Source organism: Orbicella franksi, chromosome 9, assembly GCF_964199315.1.
Source record: "Orbicella franksi chromosome 9, jaOrbFran1.1, whole genome shotgun sequence".
In the NCBI taxonomy this organism is placed as follows: domain Eukaryota; kingdom Metazoa; phylum Cnidaria; class Anthozoa; order Scleractinia; family Merulinidae; genus Orbicella; species Orbicella franksi.
Genome location: NC_138153.1, coordinates 17,619,384 through 17,637,713, shown reverse-complemented (window position 1 = coordinate 17,637,713; position 18,330 = coordinate 17,619,384). Strand labels below are relative to the sequence as shown.

The 18,330-nt window shown below is 41.2% G+C and overlaps 3 protein-coding genes across 3 annotated transcripts; all 3 read left to right on the top strand.

The window, feature by feature from the left end:
• Positions 1 to 3,454: 3,454 nt before the first annotated feature.
• On the top strand, positions 3,455 to 4,147 carry LOC145497830 (uncharacterized; the record flags this gene model as incomplete). The annotated part of the gene is made up of 1 exon (XM_081477696.1): positions 3,455 to 4,147. A coding segment is annotated over one exon (687 nt), but the record flags the coding sequence as incomplete, so codon positions are not given.
• A 79-nt stretch (positions 4,148 to 4,226) lies between these two features.
• Positions 4,227 to 5,599, top strand: LOC145497807 (uncharacterized). Its single transcript, XM_081477671.1, has one exon. It carries the CDS (start codon positions 4,230 to 4,232, stop codon positions 4,779 to 4,781), a length of 552 nt encoding a protein of 183 aa, XP_081333797.1. The 5' UTR covers positions 4,227 to 4,229; the 3' UTR covers positions 4,782 to 5,599.
• Positions 5,600 to 9,126: 3,527 nt separating this feature from the next.
• On the top strand, positions 9,127 to 18,156 carry LOC145497752 (tolloid-like protein 1). The gene is made up of 6 exons (XM_081477599.1): positions 9,127 to 9,469; positions 11,100 to 11,153; positions 12,830 to 13,204; positions 14,078 to 14,500; positions 15,766 to 16,176; positions 17,231 to 18,156. Exons 1-6 carry the CDS (start codon positions 9,433 to 9,435, stop codon positions 17,641 to 17,643), a joined length of 1,713 nt encoding a protein of 570 aa, XP_081333725.1. The 5' UTR covers positions 9,127 to 9,432; the 3' UTR covers positions 17,644 to 18,156.
• Positions 18,157 to 18,330: the final 174 nt, after the last annotated feature.

Here is an 18,330-nt window from a genome sequence, read left to right as displayed (position 1 = left end):
TTCCCAAATTTTTACAGAATCTTTCTCTACTCTTGACTCGATCTTTTTGCCCGCTTGATACGATAGCTATAGCTTCATCCGCGAGGCCAACTTTCGCTTCTTCACTCATTGATGTGTTTTCATTCGTTCTTCGCTTTTTCGAACTGGTAAACAATGTTTTCCGTGGCCCATGTTTACTTATAACTTAATAGAATTACATCTAATACGAAAAATGCTTGGACCTGAGTAGCCAGCCAATTCGTGGTATCCATATATTCCCGCGAAAGTAGTCTCGGTTGATTGCGTACACGTTATAGGGCTGTCAATCAAGAGGGAACTTTTACTTCCGGCCGTAACGTAAAACCTCCATTTCTCCGCCAATATTGAGTTTTTTTCAATTTTGTTTTCAGAAATTAGAGATTACCCTTCGACCATTACTTTGAACCAAAAATCAAAATTTGAAGAAAATTGCCGATCTGAAGGTATACTGTAACCTTAAATCAACCTCCGCGATGCGCTTATTACGTATGCAGTGAGAATAGAAGTAACTATAAGCCGGCGAGCAACGCCGAGAAGTGGAGCGAGCCAGGAGTAGAGAATGGTGGCGAAATAGTGGCGAAATGATCCGGCGGAGGAAGGTGCACGGGACTGCCGTTTGCATTGAGGGTGTGTTTCAACCACCAAGCAGTTCAGTCCTTACAACGTTTGCTGGAAGTTTCTGCCTGGAAGATTCAGCCTGCCTATTGAAGTGAATTACCAAATTGTGGTAACTGACTCTTTGTACGATGTAGAAACTTTCGTTGTGTTTCATCAAGAGAAAACCCTAGTTTCATTAATATTTATTAAGTCTTCTAGAACTGAATCCACGCTATGAGACATTTTATAAATTTCTTTGTTTTAATTTCCTAATCTCTGAGCAATAACACTTGAGTTGCTTTGTCGAAGTCAGTGTTAAGGTCCACATCAGCCTAGTGCTATTACTCGACCTTTTCAAATAAAGTGTGTATGAATGTAAGTAGTAATGGACGCTTATATGAGCGGTAACCAATCAGGAGCCGAGAAAGACAATAGGCTATTGTTTCGAGAACAATGGACGCTATTGTTTTCCAAATCCAAGATGGCGCTATTTATTTTCAGCCAATCAGGAGCCGAATTAAGAATTCAAGATGGCGGCGCCCACGAAAGTCGGCCATGTTGGAAAACTGCCCACCAAGCCTCGACGGAGGACTGGGATCGGTCTCACGGATTTCCATGGCGACACAAATCACGCCAGGGTCACGCAAAAAATGTCATGCAACTTCAAGCTCGATACTTACAGTGTCCTGTGGTGGAGACTGAGAGACTTGTGTCCGAGGCACTTATATACCTTTCTATTCGTTCCAAAGCATCCTGGGACGGTGACCTCATCGGGAACCAATCCTAGACTTGCCCCAGTCCCTTCTCCGTCGAAGGGTTAAAATAGGGGTAAGGGGGTACTCCCCGTTCCAAAGCATCGTGGGACCGTGACCTCATCGGGAACCAATCTTTGACTTGCCCCACTCCCTTTGCGGTCGAAGGGGTAAAAATTGGGGTGAGGGGGTACTCCCCGTTCCAAAGCATCGTGGGACGGTGACCTCATCGGAACCAATCCTAGACTTGTCCCACTCCCTTCTCGGCCAAAGGGGTAAAATAGGGATAAGGGGGTACTCCCTCTTAGTCTGCTATATAAAACCTTCACACGTTTTGAAAAGGACCAAAACAAAGTTTGTTGACTCACGAAATGGAAGTTAGAAGTCGAAGACTACTAGGATTGACCCCCGAAGTAGACGAGTTCAAGGACAAATGTTTCATCTGTCAAGGCGACCTTGTCATTGACTCCTTGACTCGATGTAGTGCGAAAACTTATTGCTGTGGAACATTTTTGCACAAGAGATGTTTGCAACAGGAGTTACAATACTCAGATAAGTGCGGACATTGCAAAACCTCAAATCCTCGGGGAATGAACATGAGGCACAACGTTCACCTTGGGAGGAGGTGGTACGCGAGAGGATTACCAACGCAACGAATGCCATCAATAGGTATCGGCGAGGGGGACGGCCTTATCATATTCACAATCGTAATATTGTTTCGTGGAGGACCTTGCCGTACCATGCGAATCTTTCCATCTGGTTTGAATTTTATACAAGACTCACCATCTTCGTGCAGTAAAGGCGAAATGCTACCCTGTACATCCATGCCCATGTCAACTTGCCGTGGATGACGATTACTCAATCAATAAGACCGACGGTGTATGAAATGTTCAGTAGAAACATCCCAACGGAAGTAATGCTCTGCGTACGCGAAGTAAAGTTTAGGTTATTGTTCCTGTCGTGGCTGCACTACGACGCTGAGGATGAAGTGATTATCAACAGATTAACTCTTCAGTCATCTTTTTCACCCCCATTTACCCTGAAGACACAGCTTGGGTGTAACGTGTAACTTTTATTGTAACTGAAAAAACTCGTAAAACAAAACAAAAACAAAAACAAAGAGTCTGAGTCTTTACAACGTTTATTGAATAACGATAATAAAAATAATAACATGAACTTCGAAAGAGAATTGATTACAATTTTTAACTCTTTAAGTCTTGACCGTCGGTATTCCACAAAGTGTTGGGAACTAACCACCTCCACCGCCACCACCACCACATTCACCACCACCACCGCCACATCCACTATATTTACCACCACCACCGCCACATCCACCACATTCACCACCACCACCACCACCACATGCACCATCACAACCACCACATTCGCCACCACCACCTCCTATATCACCACCACATGCACCACCACCGCCGCATCCACCACATTCACCACCACAGCCATATCCACCACCTACACCACCACCACATTTACCACCACATCCACCTCCACCGCCACCACCACCACCACCGCCACATCCACCACCTACACCACCACCACCGCCACATCCACCACATTCACCACCACCACCACCACATCCACCACCTACACCACCACCACCGCATCCACCACCACCACCACCTACACCACTACCACATTTACCATCGCCACCACCACCACCACCACCTACACCATCACCACATTTACCACCGCTACCAAAACCACATTCACCACCACCGCCACCACCACCACCGCCACATCCAACACATTCACCACCACAGCCACATCCATTACCTACACCACCACCACCGCGTCCACCACCACCACATCCACCACCACCACCACCACCACCACCGCCACCACCTCCATCATACTCGTCAACTCGATCATTAATCATGTATAAAACTAAAGCATTCACTGCCTCAATTCATTTTGAGTCAAACTAGCAAGGAGTCATGTCCCTTTATTGTCGATATTGTCATAGACTATTCTCTCGTGCAGACAGTAGAATTCGTCACGAAAAACATAGTTGTCAAAGCAGTGGATCAGAAAAGACACGAGATGTCCCAAATATCACATTTCCTACCTAAAAGCACCATGGGATCCCTAGTAGAATAGAAATAGGAGAAGCGTTTCGGTTCAAGACACCCTCCAGTATTTTGATCGTGGGCCCTTCTGGTTGTGGCAAAACTTGTTTTACCGAATCGTTACTCTTGGATCACTTGGAAGAATTGTTTGTAAACCCTCCCACTACGATTCATTATTGCTACGGGGCGTGGCAAGACGGATTTAGAGACATGGAAGACGCTGGTGTGCAATTTCACGAAGGGATTCCAGAGTCAGACCATCTCAAGTCATGGTTTCCGAAGGGTGGATTACTCGTACTGGACGATCTGATGGCAGAGGGAGGTGAGGACAAAGCGTTGCTAGACTTATTCACCAAACACTCTCATCATCAAAATATCACCGTGTTGTACTTGTGCCAAGACATGTTTCCACCAGGGAAATACGCCAAGAGTATTTCCAGGAACGTTCACTACATCGTAGCCTTCAAAAATCCAAGAGATCAATTAGGGATGAAGAATTTACTGCTTCAAGCTTTTCCCACTTGCTGGCAAGACATGATGGACGCGTATCAAAAAGTGACCGAACGACCGTTTGGGTACACGGTCCTGGATTTTCATCCCGCCAGTGATGACAGGAAACGCGTGTTTAGTCACCTCATGACGCACGAAGGATACCTGCGCTGGCATCGAAGAAAGAGAGAGGATGTCTGATCATTGCCCAAAATGGTATATTGAACATCAGTTTAATCGACTCGGCTCATTTGAAGTACGTTGTCTTGGGTGAAGGTCGACGAGAATCATGGATGATCGTTCAACAGATATATTTGGCCCCGTGGAAGATAACAATGATGAGAACGTTGAAGAGGAAGAAGAGGTGGATGAAGAGGAGCCTGAAGAGGAACAGGAAGAAGATGAGGATAGTAACAGCTCCGGAGAGGAAGAAGAAGCGGACGACGATGAACCAGATCCGTGGAGTCCGTTACGTCAAAACGTCGGGGAAGACGTCAAAGAAACCTACCTGAAAGAAGTCCAGCAGTTCCTGGATAAGGGAAAATCCCAAAACTATGCCGAAAATGCTGCTTTCAACGTCCTATTACCTGTAAGTAGAAGAAGGCTACGAAGGACTTACTTAGAGCGTCTAAAATGGACTCACCGTATCAAACACGACGCAATACACCGTAAAGTCATGAAGACTCTTCGACGCTTTATTGAGGAAGACGACATGGATTTTGACGAAGCGGCCGAGTCGGCAGTGGCAAAACGGAAATTCCTGTTAAACAGATTAATGCGGAAGAAGTTACTCCCCGACGATGATGACGAAGAGGAAGTAGAAGAAGAGGCTAAGACCTGAATTAGCCATGTGACTCTTATAAGAGTGTGTGATTCCAGGGTTTTAGTCATTATTTGTAAGACGCTACATATGCAAGATGAATTGCTCCAATCAACTGTCAGGGAATGACCAGAGGGTTGTCTATAAAAAGGCCTACCACAAAAAAAATTATGCTAAGAACAAACAGCGAATCCTGGCGCAACAAAAGAGATATCGTGCAGAGAACGTCGGGATTCTCAAAACCCGTCGTAAAAGATGGCATGAAAACAACAAGGAACGACTCGCCAGCAGCCAGAGAGCCTATTGTCAACAGAACAAGGAGCACATCAGAAATAACCGAAGACAATACTGTAAAAACAACAGGGAACGGATCAACGAGTATTGGAGAAGTTATTATGCCAAGAATAACGAACGGATCAGGCAAAGACTTCATGACCAAAAGCAAAGAAAACTACGGCAGAATATCGTGCGTTTTGGGGCCAGGGACCAAGACTCTGTGAAACGGGAAACGAGTCTAGTTCCCAACACTTTGTGCAATACCGACGGTTAAGACTTTAAGAGTTAAAATTATAATCAATTCTTTCTTTTGAGTTATTATTCAATAAACGTTGTAAAGACTTAGACTCTGTTTTGCTTATAACAATTTAATGACATTACTGTGCGGTATAACCCCTTATCCCCCCCGTCTTCTCATTGATTCTTGACCACGTGATATCGCGTACCCCCTATCCCCTATCCTCTCATTGGTTGTTAACCACGCGACATTGTTTATTGTTTTGTTTTACGAGTTTATAAGTCAATCGGTCTTGATAGAATTCATTTTACTTGTGACAACGTTCAGCACACGTCTTCTTTTCTAAGCGTAACGTTCTTTCCTGTCTTCGTGCCTATGGAGTTGAGCGATTGCTAGTTGTGTGACGCTTTGAAGGAAAGGACTATATTTGATGTAAGTGATTTACTTTGGCGCTATTGGAAACCCGCTTAGACAACTATAATTTTTGAATTAGGAGCGATTTGCAGTGTTTGTAAATGAAGTTAAATCTTTACTTCAAGCGCGAAACGTTTGTTTGAAATTCCTTTGATTTTATTCTCAAGGGTTAAGATACAGTCTATCATGATTTCAGCTTCTAAACATGTGCTTTTCGGTTTTAATTTATTCCGTGTTTCATCTCCGACTAATTATGTTAATTCTTCAATGGTCGCCCAAAATGCCTTTTGTTTGTTCAAGATTCCTTTGAATGATGCTTTTCTCAAGGGAACAGTCGAGATCAAGGAGTTTAGATTTTATTGCAAACTGCCATTAGCAATTCATTTTCACTTGAAGCATTTCAATGGTATTTTTTTCTTCTCACCTTTTAGCCTATAAATTTTTGTCTTCGCTTATTATTCGCTGCTCGTCAAAGATTGCATTTACGCTAGATCAAATTATTTCTGTTGCATTTCTTTCATAGTGTTATCTGATTTGAGACACAATGACCAGCTTTCTGTAATTTTAGCGCAAACATTTTGGACATTAAAGTTCATTTGAAACATTGTGCGATGACGATAGAAACCGGTCTTTTTACTCGATCAACATGGCAATGACGTCATATCTTTTAATGTTAGCGCAAAAGATTTGTTATTAAAGTTCGTGACAATTGACATTGTCTGATGTTTGGTTTAGTGCTCTCCTTAAGAGAGGGGGACTGGGGAAGCCAACTACTGTGAGTACTTTAATTCATTCTGATTGGTTCCCAATGAGGTCATCGTCCCATGATGCTTTGGAATAGCCTCCCTATGGGCAGACCTCGGACCCAAGTCTCTCAGTCTTCATCATGGCCACTTGCCGGACAGACCTCTGTCGTTTAAGACCACAGGACACTGTAAGTATCGATTTTGAAGTTGCATGACATTTTTTGCGTGACTCTGGCGTGATTTCTGTCGTCATGGAAATCCGTGAGACCGATCCCAGTCCTCCGTCGAGGCTGGTGGGCTCTTTTCCAACATGGCCGACTTTCGTGGGCGCCACCATCTTGAATTCTTAATTCGGCTCCTGATTGGCTGAAAATAAATAGCGCCATCTTGGATTTGGAAAACAATAGCGTCCATTGTTCTCGAAACAATAGCCTATTGTCTTTCTCGGCTCCTGATTGGTTACCGCTCATACAAGCGTCCATTACTACTAATGTAAGTTTTATTTAGCTCGTAAACAAATAGTTTTCTGTCGGTTTTCGCCAATCACATCTAAAAAAATTAAAACTGCTTTTTTTTTAAATCCTGCCCAGCGAGTTTTGAAGTTTTCTTTGTGTTAGTGGGGACAGCCCCTTCGTAGACTACTAAAACGTCTTCTTTTTACGGATGGAGGCCAAGAAAGGTCAAGAAACCATTTTGTAGGATTTTCTAAGTTTATATTTGACGCTAGTACGTGGTGGTTTGAACCTGTTTACAAAGTATGGAGATTTTCTCTTTCTGTTTGTTCAGTTTATTCGGTTTGGTGCAATGCTTCCTTAGGTTAATTACTTTACACGTTTATTGGTAAAAGACTGGTAAAGCAACGGGCGAAAAGGAAGTTTGGTTTGAAAATATTAGTTAAATGTGTGGGGTAATGAATGGGTTCTTTATCATAAAACAAATGAAGCTACCAGACTGTGCTCTGTTCTGTTGTAAAGCACTTAGGAAGGGGTAGAGCACTCAGGAAGTGGATGAAACACTCGACCACGTCTCGTGTTCCCCCAAACACTTCTTTCATGCTCTACCGCTTCCTAAGTGCTTTACAACAGAACAGAGTACAGTCGAAGCTTCTTTATTTGTCAAGTACATTTCTTTACCGTCCTCTGTACAACAACAGCGTGAACGACTAAGTTCTGGGTATTTTGGAGAACGCAAACAACGGCAGCTAACGGCGGCTAATTTTTCGTATTTTCATTTGGAATTATTAAATGCTGGGGTTACATATTTAGCTTGAGCAAGTTCTGAGAACAATAAACGCACTTAATAACGGAGTTCCGGGGGCCCCGAAGGGCCGCCAAGCGGAGCCCCATACTCATAAGAAAGAGAAGGAAACCCATGAGTTGATTTTCTCATGGTTATCATGGCTAGCGGTATTGCTCGTGGGCGCGTACGCACGACGGCGACGGCGACGGAGTCGCGCAACATGGCGGCCATACTCCGAATAACAGGTTGACAAAGACATGCAGCCTTGGTTCACCATGTATTTCTTTAATATTGGACATCCATGTTGACACCTGTCAAAACAAGGTATCCGCTGACCAGATCACGTGAACATATCGTGGACTAAAGCATCCAGCTCATCGAGGTCACGTGTTTTTTGAAGTTCACCGCTGACCATTTGCTGGTTTTCGATTGGATCGCGGGCTTATGTCAGGTTAACTTGTTGAAAACGGCGCAGGATTGTTCGGAAGCCGGTAATAGCTAAACCAGGATTAAAAGTTAACCGAATTATAACTTTTTCTTCTGCACAAATGTTTTTTTGCTGCTGTGTTTTGCGTATATGGTGAAAATTAAAACTCAAAACAGAACGCCAAACAATATACAGAAAACCTCACCGCAAAGTTACAAAACTCAAATCAAAATTCTACCTTTTATAGATTTAGACACTTGAAAAATTTTATAGATTTAGACTACAGCTCGTGATTTACGAATTCTTCTCGTGTTCTTCCAACATCCCAAGTGGTTTATCAGCCTATAAACCATAAATAAACTTGTGGTATATTGCTTTTATATAATAATTCAGAAGACACGCGAAATTTCCATGGGTTTACTGGCACAATAAACCATAGCTGATTGACCAATCAGAGCGCGCACATTCATTTAATTATTATATAATGTTTAATACTCAGATGGAGTGATAGGCACGTTGTGTTTTTTCCGTGGCGGCACCAAGGCTCTGGAACAAACTTCCCCTCCAGATCAGACTTTCATCATCAGAGGCAGTTTTTAAGGCTAATCTTAAGACTTACCTTTTTAAGCGTGCACTTGATTTGTAGTTTTTTACTTTTTATTTGTAGTCTAATTGTATTATATAGCGTATTTAATTCTTAGGATTTTAACTTTTAGGATTTAGGATTTTTGGTTTTTAAAGGATTAGGATTTTAATTTTAGGATTTTAAACTTAGGATTTTAATTTTAAGGTATTGTAAAGCGCCATGGACAGTTGATGGGAAATTGCGCTATATAAATGTATATTTATTTATTTATTTATTTATTTATTTATGTAAATTCCTTGTATTTTGTGTTTGTTTGTTTTGCTGTTTAGTTCATTCGGTTTAGTAAAATAGGTATTGGTGAATTTCTTTAAAGGTTATTGTGTCAAGTGGATGATTAGTATTTTATGGGAACGCCGCTTTTAGGCCTGGATAAATACATCGATCACATCCGTCTCACCCTTCAGGGCAAAAGAAATGTTCTTTGGCGGTCAACTTTCCTCCTCAGTGGAATGGCAGGTCGCTTTTCGTCTTGATGTTTTCTGATCTTCCAAGACACTAACTTCATTGTCGATATTTACCGTGATAAAGGTGATTTCGTTGTTTTGTGGAGGGTTGCGTGACTTCCGCGAGAATAGTCTTGGATTCTCTCCCCAGACTGCCCCCATGTATTACGCCTGGAACATGCTAATGAACACAGCTGAACTTTGCTGTTTGCGTCGTTTCGACGATTCACCAATGATTTTATAATGGCACGTACAGCAGGCTTGAAGTTGAACATCTTAGGTAAGTTGACTGACTATTTTGACGTTCAAGACTTGTGTGTTTAATACAGTTTACTTTTCCGAACGATGCCGTGCGACTTCTTTGCCAGCTGCAATCAATTATAGATTCGGGAGAGAGTCGAAACGCCGTCCAAACTTTGCATTGTCTGGCTAATAATTTCACAGCACTCGTAAACAAGAGAGAGGCAATGAGAAATTGCTTTAAAAAGTTATTTCAGTGGGCATCAGTACGGTCTAATACTCGTGCTATGTTTATATATCTCAATGATTAGCATCTGTAGCGACGCGGCAGACACTGCAGACATCGTTGTTAAAATACGACGGCTAAAATTTACATGTCTCTAAATTTTCTTATTCGTGTAAACTCAAGTTATGAGAAAAATGTCGTTTCTTGTAAGCTAAGCTTATGAAAAACCGTTTGGAAACTATACAGTTAGATCGTGATAGTCTTTTTTGCCTGAATCGTATGTGCAATAAGTTTACAGCAAAAATATCGATGACGTCTTGTGTTAATCGATTCGTTTCATTTGTATCATGCCGGAAGTTTGAGGGCAGAAAATTAAAGAAGCGTTAAGAGTTTCTTGAAGTACAGCGGAAAGCAAAGTTTTGAGCGGTCTCCAAAGTTTTCAAGTGAGACATAACTCGATGCACATTTTAAAGCATCAGTCAATGTTTTATTTAACAAATAAAGAAGCATAAGCCGTGTGTTATACTGTGATAAAACACGACGGGCATTTGAGAACACGAGAGAAATGTATAAATCACGAGCCGCAGGCGAGTGTTTTCTACATTTTCTTGAGTGTTCTCAAATGTCTGGAGTGATTTATCACATTGTAATACAAGGCTTAGGCTTCTTCATTTGCTTTATGATATAGAGGTAATGTGGCAAAAAACAATAAAACATGCCTTTTCTATGTTTTACACTCTGATAAAACATGGGTTTTCGACCAATCAGAGCGTGTGCAGGGCCCTATCGATATTATAATTTGCAACATGACCTGGCAGGTAAAAGTCATGTTAAAGACTACTAACAGCAACGCACAATAGCTGTGGCACCAACTCTGTTTTATTTGTATTGCTTTGTGTGTTTGCCTCTGCTCTAATTTAAGCACTACCACAAAGAAGGAATAAATATAGTCATGTTTTATGTCAAGGAGTATGCTTGAATTTATGATTTTGTCCATTTTCTTGATGGGAATTAGCTTTTGTGTGTGCTGCTCAATGCAGTTGTTTTAATGTGAAAATTAGAATTCTGATGAATTTGCACCCCACAAGTGTGAGCGTGTCTGCACCCTGGAGAAAAAGGGGTGCTGAATGGACCCTCAAAAAAGCATGGGTCTTGCAAAATTTTTCACAGTCTCATTTTTTCTCGTCACGCAGTTTAAAAGTTAAAATGTCTTGGGCTTGCAAAGAAAAACGCTAGTCTCACCTTCTGGTAAAGTCTTGTATTTATCATTCTTCACCCCTAGATTATAAGTTAAATGGGAAAAGTGAATGAAATGCTGAGATTCCAAGTAAAATTCAATGGACCTGTAAGTTATTTAATACCATCCCAGGGTAGTAGCTACAGAAACACAAGTTATCACCAGCAGCATTGAACCATTTACTGATTCACAACTCTTGGATTACAGGTCTAGTGTTGGCTTCCTGGATAGCAAGAACTTCATTTGCACAGAGCTTAACAGGTAAGTAGTTTTTACATGTATCTATCTTTTATGAAAAGTAAATTAAATAATTAGTTCTTGGAATGGGATGTGCATACGCTGTAGTTTTATATATGCATGCATACATATAAAATATGATGTTAAAATGTATATGCTACTGTATTTTTTTTTTTTGGTGTTTCGATATTTTTTTTGGTATTTTTTGTCCAACTTAGACATATTAGCTAGTAGTGACGTTTAGATCAAGAAATGGGGGAAAAATGGTACTTTTTGCCTGACCTGTTTTCGGAATTTTGTTATTGTTCTACTAATAAATTTCTTTCAGACAGAAAATTTCGCTTTTTGGGGTGCACATAGATGGAAGTTTAATTCTGCAAAGTTTTACGACCACTGGCTTTAAGAATGACGAGAAATAATAGCAAATCTAGCGTGAGACCGTTTTTGTTACGCAATAATTGTACACCAACATCGTGCGCAAAGCCACATATAATATGATGTTACAATGTATATGCTATGTACATTTTTTTTTGGTATTTTTTGTCCAACTTAGACATATTAGCTAGTAGTGAGATAATTTACTGCAGCTTGTACTACATGTAATTGAAACCCTGATGATACCATTCTTTAACAAATTAAAAGCTGATCAATGCAGGTTTCTTTAAAAGAATTACTATGTATGTTACTTTATACAAGTTCAAGACAAGTGACATTTTATCTGGACTTAACTGACACTTGGGGCAAACTCCTTAGTAAACTATGCCTATAGGAATTATTCAAAGGAAAAAGGCTTTCTTTGGAGGGGAGGGGAATCTTAGGAGGTACAGTCCTGTGGTTTGCATTTTTCTTCCTAGATAATTCCTGTATTGCTATCCTTCACAACCCCTGCAAGTCCTGATTTTTCCTACCCAGAGGTGAAGATTCCATGCAAAGACTGTGTACTAGGGGTAGCAAGCAGTGTCTAGAAAGCGGTGGAACTTCTGATTGAATCTCAGCAGATCAGAGTCCTCTAAATATGTCTCATTTCTGGCTGTCCCTTTCTAATTGTTTTTAAACAATGATAACTGCCAGTCTTGGATTTTCAAACAAGGGAATTTTGTCTTCTGACTTTTAGTTTCAGATTTTTGCTATAGTCACCTGGTCCTTTGTTTATTTATCCCTGTAATCAGCATGTTATATGAGCCTTCATATGGGCTGAACCCTAGGCTGAAGTCAATGATGATATAAGGATTAGTGTTTTGTCACTCCCGACTCCCCTTGGGAGATTTTTGTGGGTCACATGACGTGACCATTGGACTTTAGTCACCATGTGTTCAAGTAAGCGAGTGTTTTGAATCGCAGGAGCTTGTCAGAAAGTTGCTATTGTGCCGTTCGTTTAGCTCGAAGCAAACAGTTCAGTAAGTTAACATTTCACCTTTGCTATTCAGAGAAACATTTGGAACTTAATACGTTTTTGTAATTTTCAGAAAACCTCGCTCTCACGTATACATTCATACACGTATGTCTTTGATGGAAATGAAGAGTTTTATTCAAGTTGTTGTGACTTTGTTCATCGACCAAGGCCATGGGGTCGATGTGTGCCTTTTGAGCTTGAGCCCATTGTGAACTGTGAGTTTTCAACGTTTGTTTTGAGAGGAAATAAAGGCAGGTACTACGGTACTAACATATTTTTTAATGCTTAGCTTTCTCTTGCCTTTTAGATTGTGGGTTTTCTGGACCGTCACAGACAGTTATTGCTTCTGAATTCTACAACAGAACTGTTACAAGTCCCAACTATCCATCGAATTATAACAATAACCTGGACTGTAAATTATTAATTAAAGTGGACAATAGCCTTTATGGCTATATAGTGAAGGTGATATTCAGTGACTTCCAGTTGGAAAGTCTATGTTTTGGTGACAGACTAAAATTTTATGATGGTATGAATACTGGCTCAAGCCTCCTAGGATCATACTGTGGAACAACACATCCAGATGTTATTTATTCCAGTGGCCAATACCTGTATGTCAAGTTCCAAACAAGCAGCTTTGGCACTTACAAAGGTTTTAGTTTCAGTTTTTCAGCTGTTAAAGAAGGTACGTTTACAGTTTATTCACTAGAGCTGTTTAATTTCTTAAAACTGTCACAATATTGTCTTCTATGTTCTTTATTTAACAACGCTACGGGTACTACACGACAGCATGAGCGGACAATATGGTGGATACCAGAGGTTCTACCTCAAGCTCCCGAGGCCTGATGGGAGCACGTGGCATGACGTAATATGACATCTCCCTTCCTTAACAACAACAACAACAATGAAATGGAACATATTCTATCCCTAGAGCATTACAATACTGGTCAAAAGGGACATTCCTCAATGCACTTGGTCTAATAGTCCTATTCCTCTGTCTCTGTAATACAGACACTAACACATCAGGCCAAGGTGTTGTGGGGTTGGATGGATTGATTTCTCTGTCTGCCTCCGTTGTATATTTTGTACATTTTCATGCCCTTGAGTCATGGATTTCTCTTTGCAAGGATTAGCAAGGATTAGTACATAGTATTTAAACTACGTAAGTCACTATTGCTGCAATACATGGCTTATGATGGTTTCCATAGGAATGGTCCATATGGGCAAAATCCAAGAACCAATCAGAACACTCAGATTTTACCTTACCATATTATAATACTTGTATAACATATTGTCACTTAAGTATTTTTGTATTTCCATTTTTGCCGAGCACTTTTGGTATGAGCCCCTGGCTCGGCAGAATGGGCAACCACTCCCTGTGTCAAGGCATTAACTAAATTACTACAGACTATCACTATTACTACATTACCAGTTGAGCCTGGGACTGCCAATCAAAAGAGCCAATGATAGGGTCAAGTTTTAACCTGACAGTAATCACCAGCACACACTCTCTTTACCACTGGCAATTAAATAAATGTTTTTTTTTTATTTGTTTCAGAGGAAGCGTCTGGGATATGTCGTCCTCCATATGGGAGTAGTAAGGTCCACTGGCTCAGAGGGTCTTCTGGTACATTCTTTACCCCTGATTACCCTGTTCCTTACCCAGATGATGCCACTTGCATTTGGATCATCTCTGTACCTGCCAGAAAAAGAGTGCATCTTAAATTTGAAGAGCTTGATTTTGGAACAGTTTTTTATAGTTGTAAACAACTAACAAACAATAAAGGCTATGTGCAGGTCCGTGATGGACAGGATCAAGAAAGTAAACAACTTGCTCTTCATTGTGGATACTATGAGTCGAGTAGTTCTTCTGATGTTTACTCCACAGGAAGGTACATATGGGTGAAGTTTCGTTCCAACTCCCAGAACAGTTGGCGACAGGCCAAAGGTTTCAAAGCCCATTTTGAAGCTGTAGACCTCAGTAAGTACCATTGATAAGATTAAGACTGGTTTTTCAGCAGACAAGACCCTGTCAGTGGTTTGTTTATTCCTATGGCAAAGCATGGCAGGAAAAAATACCAAAGAATTGGTAGTTTTCAATTGATTTGTTGTACCTTTGTTTCGTTACATATATGTTTGTGTGACATATTCTTACACTTGCATCTCCTTTGCATTATTATCAGTTGAATGTGAGAGATACTAATTAGCCCAATGGTTGGTTATTCCCAAGAATTAATGAACTGAAATTGTAAAATTTACACATTTCTAGATAGCTCCCTCTTCTGAGATGTGTTTGTGCATTTCCTTTTCATTAATAGCGGAGCTCCGGCGGCCCGAAGGGCCGCCAAGCGGAGCCCCATACTCATATGGGAAAGAAAAGGAAACCCATGAGTTGATTTTCTCATGGTTATCATGGCTAGCGGTATTGCTCGTGGGCGCGTACGCACGACGACGACGACGACGACGGCGACGGCGGAGTTGCCCAACATGGCGGCCATACTCCAAATAATAGGTTGACAGAGACATGCAGCCTTGGTTTACCGTGTACTTCCTTGATATTGGACATCCATGTTATGATCAATTGACACCTGTCAATACAAGGTATCCGCTGACCATTATCACGTGACCATATCGCGGGCTCATGTTTACGGCTTCTCGGGTCACGTGTTTTCTTGAAGTTGACCGCTGACCAAGCGCTGTTTATCAATTGGATCGCGGGCTCATATTGGGTTAGCTTGTTGGAAACAGGGCAGGATTGCTCGGAAGCCAGTTTACGCTAACCCAGGATTAACAGTTAATCGAATGATAACTTTTTCTTCTATACAAATGTGTTTTGCTGTTTTGTTTTGTGTATATGGTGATTATTAAAACTCAAAACAGAAGGTCAAACAATATACAGAAACCTCACCGCAAAGTTACAAAACTCAAATCAAAATTCTACCTTTTTCTGGGTTAACTTAATCGGGCTTTGAACAACCCGGCCCAGGAGCTACGCTTTTAGGCAGGCCTAAATCTATATATTATAGATCTTCAGTGTGACAGGTGCCTAATTAGTCCAATGGTTAGTTTTTCTTGGGAGTTAATGACCTGGTTTGTATTGTGGGATCAGTGTTAAGTTCTGAAAAGAACACTTACTGTTATCAGTGACTGACGTTTCGACAACTTTAGCGGAAGTCATCTTGGGAGTCAAGTGAATAGAAGTGTTTTTCTGAACTGAACTTGTAACATCTGTACATTTCTCCATAGTTCCCTTTTCTAAGGAGATGTGTTTCACGGGGAACATGTACAATAACAACCTGACTTTAAGTGGCTCATATGGTACTCTACAAAGTCCACAGGATCCCAAATATTACCTCCCAGGTTCGAGTTGTGATTGGCTCATCACTGTACCAGAAGGAAAGATTGTGAAACTCAGGTTTGACAGATTTGATTTGAAGCCAAGCGTTAGATCCAGTTGTACAGTTGATTATGTGGAGATTCTAGATGGAAAGTCCAGTTATAGTAATAGTAAAGGAAGATTCTGTGGATACAGAAAACCAGAGGACATTCGTTCTAGTGGCCGCTACATGTGGGTGCGTTTTAGAGCAGATCTTTCCACTGATTTATATTACAGAGGATTTAACGCCACGTTCACTGCAGAGGATAAACCCAGTCCATGTAAGTTAAAGAAGTCAATTATTATCTATAATTTTCGATAAATTATTCATTTTCCAAGAGATCTTTTCATCAAAAGGCCCCTTTTATCATGACACCGTCACAAGTTTTCAGTGATTTTCATTGGCCCAGAGGACTTAAACAAATGATTCCACGCACATGTCTCTCTGATAGGAAATAATCAATCTTAACTGGTAATTTTTCCGCAATAATTGGTCAGGAGAAAGGTTCCCGAACGATGTGGCCAATGGACCAAGAACTGCAACGGAGCAATCCTCGGTTGATTATACCATAGTTAATAATGGGGAATGGTTATGAAGCCAGGTAAACATCAAAGGAGCAAACAAAGATGACGATATTCATTTCCATTGAATCTTGCCTGTTCAATTTCTTTATTGCTGAAAAATCTTCTGTAGTCTATCGACCTAAGTAACCCAACCTAATTATAACCAAAGTAACGGCTGCGACGAAAATAACATACCAATATCATACCTATTTTTCTATTTGCAAAATTACTTCGTCCTACCGTGATTGTCTGAGTCGTTGTCCACACTACGCTGCAGAAATTTGAAAACACAACTATCTTTCTACGGTTAGGCCTACTATCCACTCTAATCGGTCACGAAAACGGAGCTTTTCGAAAACGCTCTTCAAACCGGAGAAATTTGAACACGCCGGCTTCACGTTTTTAGTGTGGACGGAAAGCATTTTGAGAACTGAGAGTTTGTAAAACGATGACGTCACGACAATCGGGATATTTCCTTGCCCGAGGTTTCCTCAAACACAAATCCAAAATGACCTAACCAATTTATCGCATTTTTAAAAAGCATTTGCGCTACAATTCAAATAAATTTGTGCGCGTTCGTAATTTTCCCAATCATTTAATTAATGAGTCAGAGTATGAATAATAAGTATGAATAGTAGTATGAAAGCTCGAGCAAAGGCTCGTTCAGTTTCGAGAGGGTAAATCTTTAATTGCACTGGCAGTCGTAGGATTACCTGTGCTAATTTAGTTCGATCTATGCTCATTTAGTTGTTCATTTTTATTCAACTTTAGCGTCTAAGTTGGCATTGATAATAGGCGTTGCTGTCGGTGTGGTGGTCTTTATCGGGCTTGTATGCTGTATCGTGTTTATCGCAAAGCATAAGAAGACGCCCAGTAGAGCAGCTGGTGTTGGAATGCCAATGACTGGCACGACCGCAGCATCCCATACTACACAACCAGGAGTGATTCAACATCCTCCTTCCATTCCTATTCAGCAACCAGCAGCAAATCCCTACCCACCCCCTCCAGTGGGTTATGTTCCAGCTCCAACTAACCCATCTTCGCCGCCGCCAGCATACCCATATCCATCAGAAACTTCACCACCCTACCCTGGACAGGAAACAGTTCCACAGTATCCACCTCCGGGGCATTCGTATCCTTGGTTACAAAGTGTTCCAGCATCAGCACCGCCTCAGAGTCCGTAAGCTGTAGCTTGCTTTCTACCTGATGGCGCAGGCGAGCACTCGAAAATCTGTCTGCGCCAACGAGGCAACGGAGGCCTCTCTTCTTCGCAGAGCCTCAAGGGTTTTATTCGGGTGGGGAGAATACGCTGAGCGACGTGATTGCAGGCGCGGGGCTATGTGAAAGGCGACGGAGGAAGGCGCGTTCGCCGATTGATTCATTTCACTTTACGCCTACACTCACTTGAAACAGCGAATTTCTATAAAGAACGTTCGAACCTTTGCGGAGCAGAGAGGTGCTAGGCGACTTTGGGAAACCTTCGTATGTTTTGCAGAATTTCAATTGAGGGCATGCGAAAAAACCCGGATTGTAGCGACAATATACAACGGAACCAGTAGAAGAACATGTAGTTACTTATACGGATGCAGTGACACAATTATGCAGATTCTGTGCATGAATTAATTTAGATAATTTAGGTAACATTTTCACCATTGGAAGTGGACGTGTGTAACAAAAATACCCCCCCCCCCTCACCCCCCCAAAAAAAACAGCAACAAAAATAGGTTTTCTTGTTGTACTCAGGGCCAGGTTGTTTGGAAGCCGATTAACGCTAACCCAGGATTGAAATTTAACTGAAGTAAGAATTTATCTTCTATAAAAATGTTTTTTTACTGCTTATGTTTTTGTAGTTTGAGATTATTCAAACTCAA